General features: G+C 39.2%; 3 protein-coding genes and 1 long non-coding RNA gene across 4 annotated transcripts; 3 read left to right on the forward strand and 1 right to left on the reverse strand.

The window, feature by feature from the left end:
* Positions 1 to 1,096: 1,096 nt before the first annotated feature.
* LOC147938934 (uncharacterized) lies at positions 1,097 to 13,133 on the forward strand. The gene is made up of 3 exons (XR_015566316.1): positions 1,097 to 1,179; positions 1,262 to 1,309; positions 12,989 to 13,133. It is a non-coding gene; the product is annotated as an uncharacterized LOC147938934 (long non-coding RNA).
* Positions 13,134 to 13,537: 404 nt separating this feature from the next.
* On the reverse strand, positions 13,538 to 14,495 carry LOC104711718 (uncharacterized). Its single transcript, XM_010428445.3, has 2 exons — positions 14,308 to 14,495; positions 13,538 to 14,131 (listed from the first exon to the last, which is right to left on the reverse strand). The coding sequence occupies exons 1-2, from the start codon at positions 14,423 to 14,425 to the stop codon at positions 13,785 to 13,787; spliced, it is 465 nt and encodes a 154-aa protein (XP_010426747.1). The 5' UTR covers positions 14,426 to 14,495; the 3' UTR covers positions 13,538 to 13,784.
* Positions 14,496 to 16,749: 2,254 nt separating this feature from the next.
* Positions 16,750 to 19,419, forward strand: LOC104711719 (ERBB-3 BINDING PROTEIN 1). The gene is made up of 9 exons (XM_010428447.3): positions 16,750 to 16,996; positions 17,090 to 17,174; positions 17,324 to 17,473; positions 17,572 to 17,725; positions 18,196 to 18,411; positions 18,497 to 18,633; positions 18,720 to 18,811; positions 18,897 to 19,073; positions 19,166 to 19,419. Exons 1-9 carry the CDS (start codon positions 16,903 to 16,905, stop codon positions 19,240 to 19,242), a joined length of 1,182 nt encoding a protein of 393 aa, XP_010426749.2. The 5' UTR covers positions 16,750 to 16,902; the 3' UTR covers positions 19,243 to 19,419.
* Positions 19,420 to 20,029: 610 nt separating this feature from the next.
* LOC104711720 (cytochrome c-type biogenesis protein CcmE homolog, mitochondrial) lies at positions 20,030 to 21,277 on the forward strand. The gene has a single exon (XM_010428448.3). It carries the CDS (start codon positions 20,180 to 20,182, stop codon positions 20,981 to 20,983), a length of 804 nt encoding a protein of 267 aa, XP_010426750.1. The 5' UTR covers positions 20,030 to 20,179; the 3' UTR covers positions 20,984 to 21,277.
* The last annotated feature ends 682 nt before the right edge of the window (positions 21,278 to 21,959 follow it).

The following is a 21,959-nucleotide window of genomic DNA, read 5'->3' on the forward strand; positions in this document are numbered from 1 at the left end:
AAGAATCACTTCAGGTTGAAACATTTATATATCCGCAGAAGCAAGGGGTGATTTGTAATTCAGAGGAGTTCAAGACTTTTGACAGAAATAAGAGTAACGGAACTCTTTATTTAGAAGATGAAGAGGATATAAATGAGCAAAAAGAGGTAATGAAACTCATTTTATCTTGGAATAATTGGATTTGGGAACCTGGTGGAGTTTTGATTGAACATGATAAGTGGAGCTGGTTAGAAAAAGGGTACAAACGTGGTAGATTTTTGAGGTTAATGCAATGGCTGCCTAGTAAGTTGTTGCAAAGAATCAAGTCCAGAGAGCTTTACAAGTTAGCAGCATGTTCTTTTGTTGGTCTAAAAACGTGGCCAAGATTATGCTTCTACCAGTATAAGATTCACATGATGCTGATAGGTTGTTATGCTTTAGAAATGCAAGTGTTATACATGTTCTAAGGAAAGGTTTATCATATCAAATATGGATACATGCATCACGTTATGCTGGGAACAATTAGAAACATTTTTGTGGTTTGTGTATGGTAAGAAGTTGCTAGATGCAGGCCAAAAGATGCAGTCAAGGCTGATTTATAATGAAGAAAAGAATGGGTTAAGGAACAGTAAAGCTGGAATCAATTTGTTATCACTTGCGACCAATGTAAGCTTATACTTGGGACGTCAAAATGAAGCTGATGATTATGAGATGACAAGGGATCCTCATAAGGTCATGATTGAAGAAAATATATGGCTGCACTTGAAAATTAGATTGTAGAGATATGAGCTAATGAAAGAGGCAGGCATCCATGTTTATGTCTCATCTGTGTGTTTGGTAGATTCTCATACCATACTTTTAAAACGTGTATGTCCAACGCCATCATGCCATCATGAACTAAACAAAACTTATATGGTCATTTGCATCACCTACACTTTTTAATTTTATGGAAATTCCTCCTTCCTAGATTTGATTGTTTCCGAATTTAGCCAGATAGAGGCTTACAAGAAACTTTTCCCTGACATACACATTACCTTTGCTAAGTGGCTGTGTTACACAGTAACTGTTATAACACCAAATAAAAGGTAGAGATCATCACTAGTACCTGTCTATTTGATTGCAGGATACCTATTAGCATCTGGCAAACCTTATTATGCATTGGCGTTGCTTGATTTGATCATTCCTCAGATTGTGTTCCAGGCAAAGACGTAAACAATGTCATATACTAATTAACTACATTTTTGTCACTCGTCTGATTGCTACACTCTTCTTCAAACTGCAGTTTAAATACTTTCTCAAGGACCCTGTCAAATATGACGTCAAGTACCAGGTCAGTCATCTAAGTGATATGAGCTTTGGCTACAAAATGATCTTGAACCAAAAACAAGGATGAGTCGTTAGCTGGTCTAAGGACCTCTCTAACTAACTCAGATAAGGTGGAGATGAATGGTGGATTGATAAGAACCACAATAGATGTGAAAGTCTACTGATACTTCTTAGAGCACTCAAGAATTCGGACACACTCACGAATTAGAGAGCAATGGTTTCTTTTGTGAAACAGAAACAAGCAATTTTATTAATCAAAAGGTGGAAAAAAAAGAACTACAACTCAAGGCATTATATAGCCAGGTTCGTAACTTATTCTAAGGAAAAACACATAAATCCTGCAAAGAAAAGAACAAGGAAAACCAGAACAAAATCAGAAAAATAAAGGAAAGAGACGTTGTGTAGAAAGGAGAATATCAAGGGTGCCGATTAAGGCAAATTTGATATCTTGACTTCATGACATGTTTCTTCTTCGATCTCGGGATATTCTGGACGAGTGAGAGAGCCTTCTAGATGTCTTCTAGTGCCAAATAACACGTGCTTAAGTGGGCTTCAAGTTTGGGGGTGAATAAAGCCAATTTAACCTTATTGCTTATTAGAGAGTCCACTGGACATGTGTTTACTGTTCGGTCCATATCTGGAGATTTATAGCAGTTCTTTCGACGCTCGTTGGTTCTCCGGAAACTAGACTCAGAAAGCTTTAATTTTATATATGGCGCATCTCCTGGCTCGTCCTGAATCGTCGGAGGTATTTCGTTGAAGACGGCCTTTAGTTGGGAGCTCTCCGATGGGGTTAGGCGAATGGCTTCAAACTGATCAAGGGGGATCAGTCCTTCATGTTCCAGCTGCTCCAGAAAGATGTTGAACTTCTTTTCTATGCTTTTGCTCCTGGTCCTAGTCATTGGTCCGCTTGGCACATATGGAGCTTGGATAATATGGCTTGGTGGTTCGATGTCCTCATCACTCCCTCCCTCTTCACGAGATTTCGACCTCGAAACGTTTTCTCCTGCATCAAAATGAGCCAAATCAGAGACATTGAACGTATTTGACACTTTGAACTCACCTGGAAGATCCAGCTTGTAGGCGTTGTCATTAATCTTCTCCAAAATTTTGAATGGTCCATCTCCACGGGGTGAAAGTTTAGAGCTCCTTTGATTGGGAAATCTCTCTGGTCTCATGTGTAGCCACACCCATTCTCCAACTTCAAAAGTAACTTTTTTCCTGCTCTTGTTGGCTGCTCTAACTCGTTGCTTATTGGTTTTCTCAAGTCTCTCCTTAACTTTTAAATGGAGCTTCTTGATTTCCTCGGCCTTTTTCTCGCCATCTAAGTCTAAGAAGTCTTTTTGTGGAAGTGGTGTTAAATCCAAAGGTGTATTGGGATCGAACCCATAGACAACCTGAAAAGGAGACATTAGTGTTGCATTATGGATAGCTCTATTATAAGCAAATTCAACAAAAGGTAAAGCCTCAAGCCAAGTTTTAAGATTTTTTCCTATTGTTGCTCTCAGAAGTGTTCCAAGCGTGCGGTTGACGACTTCGGTTTGGCCATCAGTTTGTGGGTGGCACGTGGTTAAGAATAGTAGCTTGATGCCTAATTTCTTCCATAAGGTCCTCCAAAAGTGGCCGAGAAACTTGGTGTCCCTGTCGGAAACAATAGTCTGTGGCACTCCATGCAATTTTACAACTTCTTTAAAGAAGAGGTCTGCTGTTTGGGTTGCATCGTTGGTCTTAGCACACGGTATATAGTGAGCCATTTTGGAAAAACGGTCCACCACCACAAATATTGAATCCTTGGAAATATCAACCCAAGGAGAAGTAGGAATCGGTAAGGGAAGATACAAACCGTGGGGTTGGACTTTAGACTTTGCTTTCTTGCAAGTGATACACCTTGAAATGAAAGTCTCCACATATTTCTTAAGGTGAGGCCAGAAGAAATGTTCTTTAAGCATGGCCAAAGTCTTCTCCACTCCAAAGTGTCCCATCAAGCCTCCTGCATGAGCTTCTCGGACTATAAGATCCCTTAAAGAGCATTGCGGGATACATAGTCGTTTATCTTTGAAGAGATAGCCATTGTGAATGTAGAATGATGTGTGACCTCCCTTGCCTGGATTCTTATAGCTCTCTGCAAAGTTAGGATCAGACTCATATAAAGGTATAATCAATTCAAAACCAAGAACCTTTGCATCCATTTTAGAGATGAGAGCATGTCGTCTTGAAAGCGCATCGGCAATGATATTGTCTTTTCCCTTCTTGTATTTAATGACATAAGGAAACGTCTCTATGAACTCAAGCCACTTTGCATGCCTTCTCTTTAGGTTTGTTTGCCCTCGTAGATGCTTTAAGGTCTCATGATCCGTGTGAATCACACACTCCTTATCGAGTAGATAGTGTTGCCAAGTCTCCATGGCGAGGACTAAGGCATAAAACTCTTTGTCATACGTGGGATAGTTGAGTGTTGCTCCATTGAGTTTTTCGCTGAAATAGGGTATTGGCTTGCCTCCTTGAGTAAGCACAGCTCCAATACCTAAACCTGATGCATCACACTCAATCTCAAAAGTTTTAGTGAAGTCTGGTAAAGCTAAAACTGGTGCATTCGATAACCAAACTTTGAGTGCTTTGAATGCTTGCTCCTGGACTTCTCCCCACTTAAACTCCACGTCCTTTTTGATCACAGCAGTTAGGGGTGCAGCAAGAGTGCTGAAATCCTTCACAAATCTCCTATAGAAACTAGCCAAGCCATGGAAACTTCTCACTTGACTAATGTTGGTTGGTGTCGGCCATTCTTGTATAGCTTTCACTTTCTCTTCGTCCACTCTCAGTCCCTGTGAACTCACTATAAAACCTAAGAAGACAAGTTCATTAGTACAAAAGCTGCACTTCTTAAGGTTGGCATAAAGACCTTCCTTTTGAAGCGTTTTAATAACTTGTTCTAAATGAATTAGGTGATCATCAAATGTATGACTATAAATAAGTATATCATCGAAGTATACCACTACAAACTTACTGATATAAGGCCTTAGAACTTGGTTAATAAGCCTCATGAAGGTGCTTGGTGCGTTTGTAAGCCCAAATGGCATGACTAGCCACTCATAGAGACCTTGCTTGGTCTTAAAAGCCGTTTTCCACTCATCACCTTCCTTCATTCTTACTTGATGATAGCCACTCCTAAGATCAATCTTTGAAAACACATTAGATCCAGATAATTCATCAAGCATATCATCTAACCTTGGTATTGGATGTCGGTATTTGATGGTAATGTTGTTGATAGCTCGACAATCTACACACATCTTCCAAGTTCCATCTTTCTTTGGCACCAAAAGGACCGGTACAGCACATGGACTTAGGCTTTCCCTCACATAGCCTTTGTCTAAAAGATCCTTCACTTGTTTCTCCAATTCCTTAGCTTCCTCCGGGTTAACGCGATAAGCGGCTCTATTGGGCAATGGGGCACCCGGAGCCAGATCTATTTGATGTTCAATTCCTCTTATAGGAGGTAGACCAGCTGGAATTTCATCTGGAAATGTCTCAGCAAACCGGTTCAAAAGATCCTTCACCTCTTTAGGGAGATCTTGTTCCAAAGCACTAAAACCTGCGCTCAAAACTTCCTTAAACATCATTAGTAATACCGGTTCATTACAAGTGAGTGTCTTAGCTATGTAGCTAGGCTTGATCAGAAAATTACTCTTAGAAGGAGAACCCTTCTCTTTAAGCATCTTAACTTGAATTTCATGCACTTGGTTCGGTGTGAGAGGAGTTAGATTGTATTTCTTCTAATCATGGACAAAAGAATACATGTTACTATGCCCATGGTGCATGGTATCCTTATCAAATTGCCACGGTCTACCAAGTAGAAGGTGACAAGCTTGCATAGGAACCACATCACACAAGACTTGATCCATATACTTTCCCACTTTGAATGGTACTTGTACTTGATCCATGATTCGCAGTTCAGCCTTGTCATTAAGCCATCTTAGTTTATATGGATGAGGATGTTTAGTCCGTCCAAGGCTGAGTTTTGAAACCATATACTCGCTAGCAACATTAGTACATGATCCACCATCGATAATAAGATTACATACCTTTTCTTGGATGGTACAGCGGGTATGGAAAATATTTTCCCTTTGAGCTAGCTCATCTGGATGAACCGTGAGGTTCAAGACACGCCTTATGACCAGGGATTCTCCATATTCAGGTTCACAATCGACCTCTTCAACTACAACATCATCCTTGGTGAGATCTGCTTCGTCTTGTGACTCGTATTCTCTCTCATCCGTGAGAATCATAACTCTTGGGTTGGGGCAATCTTTAGCCATATGTCCTCTTCCCTTGCACTTAAAACATGTTATATCACGAGTTCTTGAATTGTTTGGGCTAGGGAACTTACTTTGGGTGGATTCGGTTGGCTTAGACTTGAACCGATTGTCAATAGCCACAGCTTTTTCTTTATCCAAGGGTCTGACTTGAGAGGTGGATGCAAAAGGAGTCTTGGCACGACCTTGATCCCAATTTTGAGTAGTTTTAGTTCTCCCCATGGTTGTCATCTTCTTCTTGATGTGTTGTTCGGCTTGTATAGCGTGGTGTAGAATGTCTTGCAGGTCGTGATAAGGATGCATTTCTACTTTGTGAGAGATCTTTTCTTGTAATCCATCAAGAAACTGAGCCATGGTGGTCTCGGCATCATCGTCAAGCTCCAGCCTATTCCTTGAATCAACTTCCGGAACTTCTTTTGAAGGTCTCGGTGGTAGTAGATGGGAACATATCTCTTCTTCATCAGCTGCTTCATTTCCCTCCATGTGGTTATTTGAGGGGTATCACTTCTCCTCCTATCATTAACTTCACGATCCCACCAAGACAAACCGTGATTGGTAAGTTGAGCTACGGCTAAGGCTAGCTTCTTCTGGTCGGTGTACTTGTAGTAAGCAAAGATGTGCTCCATTCTCTGCTCCCACTCAAGATAAGCTTCAGGATCTACCCTTCCAGCAAACGTAGGAGCCTTGAGCTTCATATCCATAGAATTAGACCTCGTACGGTCTTCTTCCTCTGCCATTTCTTGGTTATTTCGTTGAGCTTGACGTCGTCGACGGTTGTTTTGTGGTCCTCCATCATCACTGAAGTCAGTCTCTTGACCATCTTCATGAACGACACCATTCTCTCGTTTTTGGTTATGGTTTGCACGAGGTTGTTCGATTTGGTTTAGGCGTTGTTCCATGGTAGTGAGTTGTTGTTGCATGGCTTGCAGTAACTGCATCATAGCAGCGTTAGGATCACCGGTGTTGTCACCCATCCTACCTGAAAGAATTAAGATGCAAAGTATCAAATTCTTTGGTAAGAGAGAACACAAAGAAATCTGTCTTTGTACCACAAATCGTTTATGTTAAAAAAAAAAATTCTATGAAATTCTAACAAGTGAAAAAGACCAGAGCAAATAAAGGCAAGAGAGTAACACAAAACAGATTTCGAACGAGTGCTGCAGACAGATTTTTTTAATATTTGTTTTCTGATTGTTTTTTTTTTTGTTTTTTTTGTTTTTGTATATGAATTTGTTAAAATAAAAAAGCAACAGCAATTTTTTTGGGTTCCCTACACGAACGAAAACAGATTTTTTTTTTTTTTTGAGTTTTATAAAACTGTGATAATAAAACAGATGAAATGGTTTTTTTTTTTTAAATAATGAAACTGGGAGAAAAAAAATTAAATGAAAGGAACGAAATCACCTGATAAATTAGGAGCTTTTAAAGCTCTGATACCAAAATGATATGAGCTTTGGCTACAAAATGATCTTGAACCAAAAACAAGGATGAGTCGTTAGCTGGTCTAAGGACCTCTCTAACTAACTCAGATAAGGTGGAGATGAATGGTGGATTGATAAGAACCACAATAGATGTGAAAGTCTACTGATACTTCTTAGAGCACTCAAGAATTCGGACACACTCACGAATTAGAGAGCAATGGTTTCTATTGCGGATATATCTCTCTACATTATGATAAGGCTTATGGTTTATTGTGATAAAGGTTATAAGCCTAAGTTTTAGCTCTTTGTGTTTATCTTACTCATCTTTGTATCTTGTATAAATACCCAAGTTGGGACTTTCAATAAAAATCAAGTCAGTTCAATACCCAATTCTACATGGTATCAGAGCCAAAATCAGTCTAAAAAAAAAGAAAAACTTTTTTTCTTCGATTCTCTTGTTCTTTCTCAGTTTCAAGTCTTTCTCTGTTTTGTACTTTCTTGCGTGACAAGAAAATCATGAGTGATAATGAAGTTCCTGTTACCGGTGCCGTTGTTGCTCAAACTGACTCAAAGACCGTTGTCTCTCCGTACACATTGTCAAGTTCTGACAACCCACGTGCTATGATTACCTCGGTATTGTTAACCGCAGATAATTACATCCAGTGGTCAGAAGAGATGTTGAATGCTCTTCAAGCCAAAAGCAAGATTGGATTCATCAGCGGTGCTATTCCCAGGCCTTCTAATGATAGTCCTGATCTTGATAACTGGAAAACGGTGAATTCTATGATCATCGGTTGGATCCGGTCGTCAATTGAACCTAAATTGAAAGCGACCGTGACTTTTGTTTCCAGTGCACAAGATTTGTGGGAAGACCTGCAACATCGTTTCTCTGTTGGTAATAAGGTGCGTGTTCACCAAATCAAAGCTAAACTTGCTTCGTGTAAGCAAGAAGGTCAGTCTGTTATGGAGTATTATGGAAGATTGGGCAATCTTTGGGACGAGTTGAAGAATTATTTTGTGAGTCCCGTTTGTCCTTGTGGAGTTACCTTGTCCGCTATTGTGACGGAAAGAGATGAAGAGAAACTTCATCAGTTTATGATGGCGTTGGACGATTCAAGATTTGGTGGTCTGTGCACTATACTTATTGGTATGGACCCTCTCCCTAGTCTTGTTGTGGCTTACTCCAAAGTGATTCGTGAAGAACAGAGGATGTCCTCTGCTCGTCTTCAACAACAGAATCATGATGCTGTCGGTTTTGTGGCCCGTGGTGACACTCATGAGCAGTCCTCGCTTCGTTCTGATCAAACTGTCTATATTCTGGGGAAGCCTCGCTCTTGCAATCATTGTGGTCGTACCGGACATGAACAGAAGGATTGCTGGCAGCTTGTCGGTTTTCCTGATTGGTGGATGGAACGTAATGCACAAGGTAACAGTGGTGGTCGTGGTTCTTCTGGTCGAGGTAGAGGAGGTCGTGGTTCCATGGTTAATGGAGGGGGAAGAGGACGTGGGCAACCTGTGACTGCTCATGCGACTAGTTCCAATTCCTCTGTTTTTCCTTCTTTTACATCCGATCAGTTGAAGGTCTTGACTCAGATGATTCAAGAAAAATCAGTCAGTGGTAGTTCCGAAAAATTGTCTGGTAAGCTTGAACTTGGTGATATTATTTTGGACACAGGAGCATCTCACCATATGACTGGGAGACTCTCTTTGCTGATCAATGTTGTGTCTGTTCCGAAGTGTTCGGTTAGTTTTGCCGATGGTAGCAACACGTTTGCTACAAGTGTGGGTGTTTTGTTTCTTACGGCCAAAGTCTCATTGACGAATGTTCTTTATGTTCCTTCTTTAAACTGCACTTTAATCTCTGTCTCTCAGATTTTGAAACAAACCAAGTGTTTTGCTACATTCACTGATACAATCTGTTTTCTTCAGGACCATTTTTCGAAGACTCTGATTGGAAGCGGTGAAGAGCGTAACGGTGTGTACTATCTTACGGATGTGGTTCCAACAACGATACATTCAGCAACAGTTTCTCTTGATAGAGCTTTGTGGCATCGTCGTTTAGGACATCCGAGTTTTTCGGTGCTTTCTTCTCTACATTTGTTTTCTCAGTCTTCTTCCGCTGTTGGTTTTGACTCATGTGATGTTTGCTTTCGTGCTAAACAAACTCGAGAAGTTTTTCCAGAAAGTATTAATAAAACTCAAGAGTGTTTTTCATTGATTCATTGTGATGTTTGGGGTCCATATCGTGTTCCCTCTTCTTGTGGTGCAGTTTACTTTCTTACAATTGTTGATGACTTTTCTAGAGCAGTTTGGACCTACTTGTTACTTGAGAAATCCGAAGTGCGACGTGTTCTTACCAATTTCATTATGTATGGTCAGAAACAGTTTGACAAAGCAATAAAGATTGTTCGCAGTGATAATGGTATCGATTTCATGTGTTTGTCATCTTATTTTCGTGAGACTGGAATTGTTCATCAGACTTCTTGCGTTGGCACTCCACAGCAAAATGGGAGAGTTGAGCGTAAACACAGGCATATACTTAATGTCTCTCGAGCTTTGCTTTTTCAAGCTACATTGCCAATCAAGTTTTGGGGAGAGGCAGTGTTGACAGCTGCGTATATGTTAAATCGGACTCCTTCTTCCATTCATAAAGGACGTACTCCGTATGAACTTCTTTATGGCTGTAAGCCAGACTACTCTCAGCTTTGGGTTTTTGGCTGTGCTTGTTATACTCATCGTGTCACTCGTGACAAGGATAAGTTCGGTGAACGAAGTCGTTTGTGCGTATTTCTTGGTTATCCTTTTGGTAAAAAGGGATGGAAAGTGTATGATATGGAGCGTAACGAGTTTGTTATTTCTCGTGATGTTGTCTTTTGTGAGGATTCGTTTCCTTTCTCCGCTGCACAACCTTCATCTTTGGTCTCTCCATCTTCATCGACTGTTCCTCTTGATGATGACTGGTTGGTTGTTCCTCCATCTTCTACCGCTTCGCCTCTTGTGGACAGGGGGAGTGATTCCGTATCATCGCCTGTTATAGACAGGGGGAGTCTTCCTTCTTCAAGTGAGACCTCCTCTGTTTCTCCCCTGTTGACTCCTCTGTTCCGACTCAAGAATTTACTCCGCCAAGTGATGTTGATTCTGGTTCCATTGGTGTTGACATTTCTGCTTCAGCTCCGCATCGTAAAAGCTCACGACAACCTACTCCGTCCGTTCGTTTGCAGGACTATGTTCTTTACCACATCATTAGTACACCCGTTCACGCTCTTAATGTTGTCACTGCTTCCTACGAGTCTTCGTCTTCGGTTCAAGGTATGTGTTTCTCTCCACTGTCAGCTTTTATTCCCGATGATAAGTTTTCTGCAGGTCATCGGGTTTATTTGGCTACTATTGTTTCTAATGTGGAGCCAAAGCACTTCAAGGAGGCTGCTCGGTTCAAAGTTTGGACTGATTCTATGACTAAGGAGGTCGATGCTCTTGAAATTCACCGCACTTGGGATGTTGTTGATCTGCCTCCTAACAAAGTTGTGATTGGTTGTCAATGGGTTTACAAAACAAAGTATCATGCGGATGGCTCGTTAGAACGTTATAAGGCTCGCTTGGTGGCTCTTGGTAATAATCAAGTTGAGGGTGAAGACTGTCATGACACATTTGCTCCGGTTGTTCGTATGACCACAGTTTGGACTCTTTTGCGTTTGGTGGCTGCAAATCAATGGGAGGTGTATCAGATGGATGTTAATAACGCCTTCCTTCATGGTGATCTTGATGAAGAGGTTTACATGAAGCTTCCTCCGGGTTTTCGTCACACTCATCCTGGTAAAGTATGTCGTCTCCGCAAGTCTCTTTATGGTTTAAAGCAGGCTCCACGTTGTTGGTTTAAGAAGCTGTCTGATTCTTTGCTTCGTTTCGGTTTTATTCAATCCTATGATGACTACTCTCTGTTCTCCTATTCACGTGATGGTGCTGAACTTCATGTCCTAGTATATGTCGATGATCTTGTTATTTGTGGAAATCATATCTCTATGCTTCGTCAATTTAAGGACTATTTGAGTCGTTGCTTCTCCATGAAGGATTTGGGCAAGCTCAAATATTTTCTAGGCATTGAAGTAAGTCGATCACCAGAGGGTATATTTCTCTCTCAACGGAAATATGCACTGGATATTGTTGCTGACACTGCTTTGGATGGCTCTCGTTCTGCTTTAACGCCTCTTAAACAGAATCATGGTCTTGCTAAGGATGATGGTCCTCTGCTTCTTGATCCTAAGCCATACCGTCGTCTTATTGGTCGTTTATTATATCTTCTCCATACTCGACCTGAGTTGTGTTACTCGGTGCATGTCTTGGCTCAGTTCATGAAAACTCCGCGTGCGGCTCACTGGGAAGCTGCTTTGCGTGTTGTCAGGTTTCTCAAAGGTGTTCCTGCTCTCGGTATTCTTCTCAAGCCTGATAAAGACCTGCAACTGACTGTTTATTGTGATTCGGATTGGTCTTCTTGTCCGCTGACACGACGCTCTCTAAGTGCTTATGTCGTGTTCTTGGGTACTTCTCCTATCTCATGGAAGACTAAGAAGCAGGAAACTGTGTCTCATTCATCTGCTGAGGCCGAGTACAGGGCTATGGCTGTTGCTTTAAAAGAAATTAAGTGGTTGCGTAAGTTGTTAAAAGGATTGGGTGTCAACCTGTCTACTCCTGCTCGTTTATTTTACGATAGTAAAGCTGCGATTCACATAGCTACTAATCCAGTTTTCCATGAGCGTACTAAGCACATTGAGAATGATTGTCATACTGTGCGGGACTCTTATCGTGATGGTGTTATTACATTGCAACATGTGCGTACTTATGAGCAACTGGCAGATATTTTCACTAAGGCATTGGGGCGGGATCAGTTTCACTATATCTTGTCCAAGTTGGGTGTTCTTGACTCTCACACTCCAACGTGAGGGGGAGTATTGCGGATATATCTCTCTACATTATGATAAGGCTTATGGTTTATTGTGATAAAGGTTATAAGCCTAAGTTTTAGCTCTTTGTGTTTATCTTACTCATCTTTGTATCTTGTATAAATACCCAAGTTGGGACTTTCAATAAAAATCAAGTCAGTTCAATACCCAATTCTACAGTTTCTTTTGTGAAACAGAAACAAGCAATTTTATTAATCAAAAGGTGGAAAAAAAAGAACTACAACTCAAGGCATTATATAGCCAGGTTCATAACTTATTCTAAGGAAAAACACATAAATCCTGCAAAGAAAAGAACAAGGAAAACCAGAACAAAATCAGAAAAATAAAGGAAAGAGACGTTGTGTAGAAAGGAGAATATCAAGGGTGCCGATTAAGGCAAATTTGATATCTTGACTTCATGACATGATTCTTCTTCGATCTCGGGATATTCTGGACGAGTGAGAGAGCCTTCTAGATGTCTTCTAGTGCCAAATAACACGTGCTTAAGTGGGCTTCAAGTTTGGGGGTGAATAAAGCCCATTTAACCTTATTGCTTATTAGAGAGTCCACTGGACATGTGTTTACTGTTCGGTCCATATCTGGAAATTTATAGCATTTCTCTCGACGCTCGTTGGTTCTCCGGAAACTAGACTCATAAAGCTTTAATTTGATATATGGCGCATCTCCTGGCTCGTCCTGAATCGTCGGAAGTATTTCGTTGAAGACGGCCTTTAGTTGGGAGCTCTCCGATGGGGTTAGGCGAATGGCTTCAAACTGACCAAGGGGGATCAGTCCTTCATGTTCCAGCTGCTCCAGAAAGATGTTGAACTTCTTTTCTATGCTTTTGCTCCTGGTCCTAGTCATTGGTCCGCTTGGCACATATGGAGCTTGGATAATATGGCTTGGTGGTTCGATGTCCTCATCACTAAGTGTACACATGGGAATTAATTACACTCAAGACTGCTAATATCTCTTATATATTGGTCTCTTCTAATCACAAGTTGCTTGATTACAGGCAAGCGCACAGCCATTCTTGGTACTTGGCATATTCGTGACGGCATTAGCATCGCAACATTGAAAAAACGTATATGGATGGAGTTTTTGGGGAAAGCAGAGGCGTTGAAACCACAAATGTGGGAAAGTGGTGGCATCAACTAGTTTTTAAGATAATTGTAAAATTATCTGCCATCAGTAGAAACAACTCTTGTTGTATCATTAGTTGAACCGCATTAAATTGTAATCGATGTACCATTAAGTGCGTCCCTCTCTTTTCTGTTTCTTGTTCTTGTGGTTGCTTTACTCATCTCTCCTCGAGAGAGTGACAAACACACTTACTTAGGTTATATAAAAAATTTAGTGTTTTCAACTATTTTATACTTTTGTGTCGATTCAAAACATACACAGCAAATGAAAGAATACTGTGCTGTTACAGTGTTACTGCATCTTCGGAATTCACAGCTGCGCGGAGCTAAACACGTTATCAGCTTAACGCTCCGAAGGTTATCGTTATTGGGACAGATTATTCTGTCACTGTGTGTAATAAACAACTCAAGAAAACCCACAATTTCAAACCACTGCATTTCATTTGATTGCACCCTCGCCAAAAAACTCCAAAACATTCGAGAGATACAATCTTGCCGTAAGTACAAACCGTACCTAGTTATAGCACACACATGAGAGAAAAACACTAAACGGAATACATTAAAACAAAACCCTAGTTAAAACCCTCGCTGCCCTCCACAAAACCTAGAGGTTACTTATTCATATTATATACTACGGACTACTGGCAGCGGCACTCCGGTAGCTCGTAGCTACTTCCCCTTGTTGGTGAACTTGGACTCGTCGATCTCAATCCCTTCCTCCTCCGCACGCTCTCCACCAGATTTGTCCATCGTACTGAGTCCTCCTTTGCGCCCCATTTCCTGATAACCTTCATGCCCTAACTGCTCCTTCCTGGCTTCTCCTCCTTTATGTCCCATTTCTTGATAACCCTCGCGTCCTAACTGCTCCTTCCTCGCCTCTCCTCCTTTATGTCCCATTTCTTTGTAACCCTCGTGCCCTAGCTGCTCCTTCCTTGTCTCTCCTCCTTTGCTGCCTATCTCCTGGTACCCTTCATGCCCTAGCTGCTCCTTCCTCGTATGCCCTCCCTTGCTCCTTCCTAACACATATATATTCGACATAACATGAAAGATTTTACACTACACTTTCATGCTATAGAATAACCTTAATTATATTAAGATACTAACGTATCTGATGGGTCTAGGCGTATTGTCATATTTGGGCAGTACTAAGAACCAAATTAAAGAATAAGAAGTGGAAAGTTGTACACAAAACCTTCAGCAAGATGCTCTTGAGCCTCGAGGCTTTTGCCGCCGGTGCCACCTTCTACGACGGTCTCTCCTTGCTTCGCCTTCTCATCGAGCTCTTCTCGGCTAAGTTGCTTTGACGCCATGTTCAAAAGAAAAAAAACCGAACGTTAAGATAAGTATTTTAAAATGTACTTCGGTTATATGATCCGACATAGATACGGACGACGTAATAAATTCCTATAAATAGAAACGTTTGGGTTCAAAGGAAACAAAACAGTGAAGTGCCACGTGCAAGAGAAGACGCGGCGAGACCCGAGAGAATGGGCTATGTGGAGATGACACGTTGATGCTTACTCAGTCTACTTGCTACAGTTATTAAAGAGCTGCTTGACACGACTCCAAGTAACCTTAATCCATTTTATGTTTTCCCCGTTAAATCTAAGATAATAAACCCACATTATGAGATTTTAAACAAATTAAATGTGGTTTACAATTTTACATGGTAAAAATATCAGATATAATTTTAATTTCGTATCTCAATTGGATAATGTTATTATTGATTTGAAATCTGTGTATTATCAGTAAATCATATTCAAATTAACATATAAATGCAAAAATAAAATTATTTTCTTCTCTTTATATATATTTTGGACTTTGACATATATAACGATATGTTTCAAAGTTTATAATTTTATATTTATTTTTATTATTAATATGAAAAATCTAAAAAGTGTTATTAAAAGAACATAAGATCGATCACCAATAATAGTTAGGACGTGAAAGAAGAGAAGGTTTGATAAGTAATTTGCATACGCTTATTGTAGAAGTCATATATATTTATATTTTGGACCGTACAAGCCATATATTATATATACCATGTAAGTGGTTTAAAAAAAATATATATATATATTAAGCAGCCATTCATAGAGATATATATGTTTTATTCTGACTTTTTCTTTGTTTAAATGTCTATACATACATGTAATATAATATTGAGAGACTTATTATGGCAGGGGAAGGTGGCTTTGCCCATGTATTGATTTGCCAACATAAGTTGGATGGTAATCAATATGCAGTTAAAAAAATTAGATTGGTCAGTTGTCGACAAAAAAAAAAAAAGATTGGTCAGTTTTCCTTACGCCAGATCACGTCAAACTGTCAACTAGTTAAGATTCCCGATTCTAAGCATTCTGCCTATATATTCAAATGGAATATTGTCCAAGTTCTGTTTATAACTGTTTTCATAACAATCGATCTAAATAATATCACCATTTTTTCATTCACTTTAAACTAACATTAGTAAAAAAAATTAAAAATTACATTATAAATATGCAAAATATTATGATTCCACAAAATAATAAATGTTAAATAAACTTAAAATATATGAGAACACACAAATTAGATAACTATTTGCATTATAATGACAAAAATATATGAAGCATTGCACAAAATATGCTTTTGGTCAAGTAAAATCTCTGATCTCAACTATTATTTATATATATATATATTTAAATGTAATATTATCAAAGACAAATTGTTTAAGAATCTCAAATTTTTATATCAACCTAATCTAAACATTGCGACAAAGTATTTTCATGATGTTTAATCTGTAAAATTACTTGAGGTCTATTCCATATACGTGGAAACGAGATTATCCTTTGTGACATTAATCCATGCAATATTTTCTTATGACGCCAAAAATGACGTGAAAATAGCAAATTTTGGTTTTGGTATATATGTATCTTTCATTTATTTATTTCAAACTTATTTTTTAGCAAATGCTGAATCTAAAAAACACAAAATTTTAATTTATTCAATAAGTATTTTGGAGGTATGACTACAATATATAGATGGGAAAGGTAGATGTCACTATGATAAAAATATAAATATATATTCAAATTTTATACATAAACGTTTAAAACTTATAATAATATATATCTAAACTCTAAAAATGTTAAAAATAATATTAATAATTAAATTTCTAAATAATACATAACATTTAAATCTAAAACACATTAGTTAAATTAAATGAGCATTTGCAAAAATACATTTTTCTATACCTTTTTGCAAAAATACTCTGTCTTATTATCCATTTTCAATAATACCCTTTCCTATATACAAAATGATAAAGTTTAAACCATAAACTTCAAATACTAAACTCTACCACATAAAAACAATAATTAAATGTAAAATAGAAAATCCAAACTTAAAAAAAATGTAAAAGTTAATTTAACATATTTTAATTGTGTAAAAAATAGCAAAAATGAAGAGATATCTAGTATTTATAACCATTTCTCTAAATTAATTCTTTAACAATACCAACATGTAACTTCAGTATATTAAAAAGAAAACAATTTTTTAACAGATGCAGCCCCACAGAACTTAGTTGGGCCGGCTAATCCTGAAACAGCTCCCTTTCGGCCCATGTTGGAATAAAAGAAGGATTATTCCGTAAACGGCGCCGTTTGTGAAGAGATTGTACACAAAGCGAAAACCCTAGCACCTTTATTTGAGCCAACACTTAGCATTTTACGCTTCTCCACCATTTTCTCCCAATCTCCTCCTTAAACCCCAACATTTTCGCTTCCCCTTTGATTCGATTCGCCGAGAGTTATCAGACATGAGTTCGGACGATGAGAGAGACGAGAAGGAGCTAAGTCTTAGCTCTCCTGAAGTCGTCACCAAATACAAGGGCGCCGCTGAGATCGTCAACAGTAATCTCTTTCTCATTTTTCTTTCGGTTTAGGGTTTTTTTTCACGTTGTAGCTTTAATCGAGTGCTTATTGATTATGGGTTTGGAATTGCAGAGGCGTTGCAGGTCGTTTTAGCTGAATGCAAACCGAAAGCTAAGATTGTTGATATCTGTGAGAAAGGAGACTCTTTTATCAAAGAGTAAGGATTTTTATTATTACTCCTCTACTCAATTTGATATTTTCCTTCGTTTCTGGTCTTATGTTCTTGATATAGATTTCGACCTCTTGATTGCTTTTAGATATTTATGTGTTTTTTTTGTTCTTTCTTCTTTTTGTTTTGGGTAAAAGGCAAACAGGGAGCATGTACAAGAATGCTAAGAAGAAGATTGAGCGAGGTGTTGCTTTCCCTACATGCATTTCTGTGAACAACACTGTTGGTCATTTCTCACCGCTTGCCAGTGATGAGACCGTGTTGGAAGACGGTGATATGGTCAAAATGTAAGCTCTCTTTTAAGCAATACCCTTTTTTAGATGAGGTTTCTGTATGATTCCACCTGTGTTATTTCTGATGCTGTTTTGACTTTGTACCATTCCAGTGATATGGGTTGCCATATTGATGGCTTCATTGCTCTTGTTGGCCACACACATGTGCTTCAAGACGGGCCTGTCAGTGGATGTAAAGCTGATGTCATTACTGCCGCTAATACTGCAGCTGAAGTTGCTTTGAGGCTCGTACGTCCTGGAAAGAAGGTAACTATGGTGCTACTTTTTCATGAGAGTTAAATTATAGGCTGTTAGTAGTGCTGGCATTATATATGGTTTTCTGAAAGGTTGTCAAGGTTTTGCAAACCCCAGATGATGAACATCTATTGATGGCTATGGATTTTATCCAACTGATGCTTTTTGTCATAGTTACTCTGATGGGATTTTATTACTCTGAATTTTCTTTCGTATGATGCTTTATTGGACTGACTATTAGGCGTGGGAACATTGTCTAATTGTGCCTCTCTTTGGTCATATCCGATTTTTTTTTTATATAAAATGTTTTCGGAGGAGGTTCCTCGATAAAGGCCGTCATTGTTATGGGTTTGACTCTCAAATCAGCCATTGTTACTTGGATATGGGAACACTTTTTTGTAACAAAATTTCTTGCTATAAGTTGGTAATTTCCTGTTTAATCATTCAATCCTGACATTGATATTCTGTTTTTCATATGACAGAACACCGATGTAACTGAAGCTATTCAGAAGGTGGCTGCAGCTTATGACTGCAAAATTGTTGAAGGTGTTCTTTCCCACCAGATGAAACAGCATGTGATAGATGGAAACAAGGTTGTCCTAAGTGTAGCCAGTCCAGAAGCAACTGTTGAAGAAGTGGAATTTGAAGAGAATGAAGTCTATGCAATCGACATTGTGGCAAGCACTGGTGATGGCAAGGTATTTGCTTTCGTTCATCTCATTTTGATGACTATTGTTGGAGCTTCATCTGTTGCCACTGTTCTTACATATTTCAAACTTGCAGCCAAAACTAATTGATGAGAAGCAAACCACTATTTACAAGAAAGATGAGACTGTTAACTATCAGTTGAAGATGAAGGCCTCCAGATTCATAATCAGCGAAATTAAACAGAACTTCCCCCATATGCCATTCACTGCAAGGTGTCTTTTGTACCTTCTTACGCAACTTATATATTCCAAAATTTCATCGCACCTACTAACGTTGCATGAGAGTACGATCAATTCAGGTCACTGGAGGAGAAAAGGGCACGTCTTGGACTTGTGGAGTGTGTGAACCATGGTCATTTGCAACCATATCCTGTCCTTTATGAGAAATCTGGTAAGTATAAGTAAGGTTTTCGTATATCTATAAACGTTTTAATCTCATGGAAGCGGGACTCATATTATGTTTGGTTTTTCAACAGGGGATTTTGTTGCTCAGATCAAATTCACAGTTTTGCTGATGCCAAATGGATCGGATAGGATCACTTCACATACACTTCAGGAGCTTCAACCAACGAAGACCATTGAGGACCCTGAGATCAAAGGATGGTTAGCCTTGGGTATCAAGAAGAAGAAAGGTGGTGGAAAGAAGAAGAAAGGTAAGAACTTTGAAATTAGTTCCCTGACATTTACCAAATATGATGTGATCAAAAACATATTGAGAAAAAGGATTCATTTTGGTGTTTTGCAGCCAAGAAGGCAGGAGAGAAAGGGGAGGCTTCAACAGAGGCTGAGCCAATGGATGCAACTAGTAATGCTCAAGAATGAGTAGGAAGATTTCTCTTTGTTTTCTTTTAAAAAATTTTTGGAACTTGAGGTACTTCTTTCTTTGTATGTTTGGGTTTCAAAAGAGTCTCTTCTTGAAAGAAAAAAACAAGAAAAATAGTTACTTTATCAGGCGTTGTGTTTTTTTATGCACAAAAACTTTCAGTATGTTCATCATCATTATTTGCTCTGCTTTTTAAACATAGTTACTGGTAGCCGTTAGCCAATAAGTTAGCATACTGATCATATCAAAAGCTTTAAGCTCAAGTACAACTTTAGATTTACCGGCTTGAATTGTGATCGTATGTACAATATCTTATGTCTCTAGTTTACGAGGTTGTCGCGTTTGTGTATACAAAAATTTTCTCCATTTAGAGAATCTAACACTTTTTGTTTGTGCCGAAGCTGTTAAAAATATGATAATTGAACATGGATAAATGCTTCCTCTTCTACTATGTCAAAAAACAGAAACTTGTTCAAAATGAGTAACACACAAATTCTTATCGAGAATCCTAAGCAAGTATCATCCCAATGGCTTTGTCAAGCAGGAGAATGTTATTCGGTATTGCGCCTAATCCGTATCGTAACCAAACAAACCGTTGTCTCATAAGATTAGTAATAACTAAAAATGGTAATTTACCAGACTTTTTCCTTTTGGTCAAGTAGAAGTAAAGACAATACCAGCTTTTGCCTTGCTTGGGTTTGAAATTGATTGATAAAACCGGGTGGTTAAATATTGTAATTAAAACCCTCTAAACGACTCAGAGGTTCTTGACGTGGTCCACATAGATCAGTGGGGCGGCTTGGCTTGTGGCTTCTTCTTTCTCCATTTACCAGAAGAAAACCCCATAAACCTCTTCTCACTTTCTCGAGAATTTGATTTCCACGAGAAAGTTCTCGAGGGAAAGTTTCAATATCTCCGGCAAAAAATTCAGAAAAAATGGCGGCTAGGTTGTTGTTCCGTCGAAGTTCTCAGATCCTCCGATCAATCCAAAAAAATCCTCAAAGCTCATCATCTTTCGAAGCACCATCCCCGATTTTTTATTCATTGACCACCGCCTCACCAGATCCATCGAGATTATCATCCTTAACCTTCCTCCGATCTCTCTCCATCGCTCGTCGCGGTCCAACTCGTCCTAAGAAGATAGACATAGGAGCCAAAGCGCGTCAGATGCAGAATCGCCGGCTTTGGACCTACGCGTTAACCTTCAGCTGCATCGCCGGATTCGTAGTCATCGTCCTTAACCAATTCCAGGATCAGCTCGTCTTCTACCTAACTCCATCTGACGCTATGGAGAAATTCGCAGAGAATCCAACAAAGAACAAGTTCAGACTCGGCGGTTTGGTTCTAGAAGGCAGCGTTGCGCAGCCTGCGGCGTCTCAGGAGATGGAGTTTGTGATCACCGATCTGATTACAGATATTTTGGTTAGGTATAAAGGATCTTTGCCGGATCTGTTTAGGGAAGGTCACTCAGTTGTGGTTGAAGGATTCATTAAGCCGTATACTGATGAAGTGAGGAAAGAGGTTTCTACTAAAGCTGTTTCGAAGAAAGCTAGGAATCTCGATTGTTTCTTCTCGGCTACTGAAGTTTTGGCTAAGCATGATGAGAAGTATATGCCACAGGAGGTTGCGGCGGCCATTGAGAAGAATAAGAAGATTATTGAAGCTGCGGCAACGACGACGACTACTGAACAAGTTGCAGCGACGACGAGTGAACAAGCTGCGGAAGTGGCGGCTTCGTAGATTGGTATAAAACTTAATTCATTTTTTTTGAGTTTTATCACAATTTTTCCCAAGTTGGAGCGTTTGGTGGGTATTTGGTTCAACGTATAATGTTATATTTGATTATAGTTTCCGGAAAAGGAGTAGGAAGATTTGGAATTGTTATTCCTGGGAAACAGAGATTTGAGTTTTGTGTCTATTCGAGAATTAGGAGGAGAAATGTGATACACTATACAATAGCTTTGTATGATCTTGCAAAGCTTAAGCTAATTCATTTTCTTGTTATATTGATCAAATAAAGAACACTTTGATGAAGGATCAAATTTGCTGCCTGGTTCCTTGTGTTGTCGGATGTTTTGTTTCTGCTCACAGACTAGATTGATCTAGTGAAGCTTATCAGAGGTCCCTGGTCAATAATTGTAAACGTATCACCAAGTAGTAGTTCGTGTGACTTTATTCTAATCATGACTAGGTGCTATAGACAAGAGAGTGGAACTTCTTCCACAGTTTCCTGTTTGCTGTTCTGGTTGTTCTTTTCGTTGTTATATAAATATGGGTCGAGCTAGTCGACAATCCGAAGAAGATTGCACATTCCTTTAATGCATCTTATGTTCCAACTAGGCGATTCCTGGGCCTGAAGATATTCAGGTTTGTACTTTCGAGTCATTTTCGGTGCCTCACTGCCTCTATTGCCACTGGAAATTTGCATCTTTGAGAATTTTTACCCTTAGAATCATGGCTAGAATGGCCTTTGTGTTGGCACTTGTATTTGGCTGGATCACCAACTACTAGTATTTATAGCTGTGGTATAAACCGTTCCTCTATGGCTTCTGCAATGTTTTCCCAACCGCATCTTCGTAGATGCATAAGTCTCTCTCAGTGCATGACATATTTCTTGTGGGTGATTTATGATTCGGCCGTCCGTCATAAAAAAAACTGACTATCAACTAGGGAACGAGACCATTTTCCTATTTGCTTCTTATCTCTCTCTCTCTCT

Source organism: Camelina sativa, chromosome 9, assembly GCF_030686135.1.
Source record: "Camelina sativa cultivar CO46 ecotype springtype chromosome 9, ASM3068613v1".
In the NCBI taxonomy this organism is placed as follows: Eukaryota; Viridiplantae; Streptophyta; class Magnoliopsida; order Brassicales; family Brassicaceae; genus Camelina; species Camelina sativa.

Bases quoted from the DNA above. Each gene is read 5' to 3' on its own strand.
- LOC104711718 (XM_010428445.3), bottom strand. From the start codon at position 14,425: ATGGCGTCAAAGCAACTTAGCCGAGAAGAGCTCGATGAGAAGGCGAAG. The intron at 14,132-14,307 runs GTTTTGTGTACA...TATATGTGTTAG, and splicing joins TCAAGAGCATCTTGCTGAAG to GAAGGAGCAAGGGAGGGCAT.
- LOC104711719 (XM_010428447.3), top strand. From the start codon at position 16,903: ATGAGTTCGGACGATGAGAGAGACGAGAAGGAGCTAAGTCTTAGCTCT. The intron at 17,474-17,571 runs GTAAGCTCTCTT...GTACCATTCCAG, and splicing joins GACGGTGATATGGTCAAAAT to TGATATGGGTTGCCATATTG. The intron at 19,074-19,165 runs GTAAGAACTTTG...GGTGTTTTGCAG, and splicing joins TGGTGGAAAGAAGAAGAAAG to CCAAGAAGGCAGGAGAGAAA.
- LOC104711720 (XM_010428448.3), top strand. From the start codon at position 20,180: ATGGCGGCTAGGTTGTTGTTCCGTCGAAGTTCTCAGATCCTCCGATCA.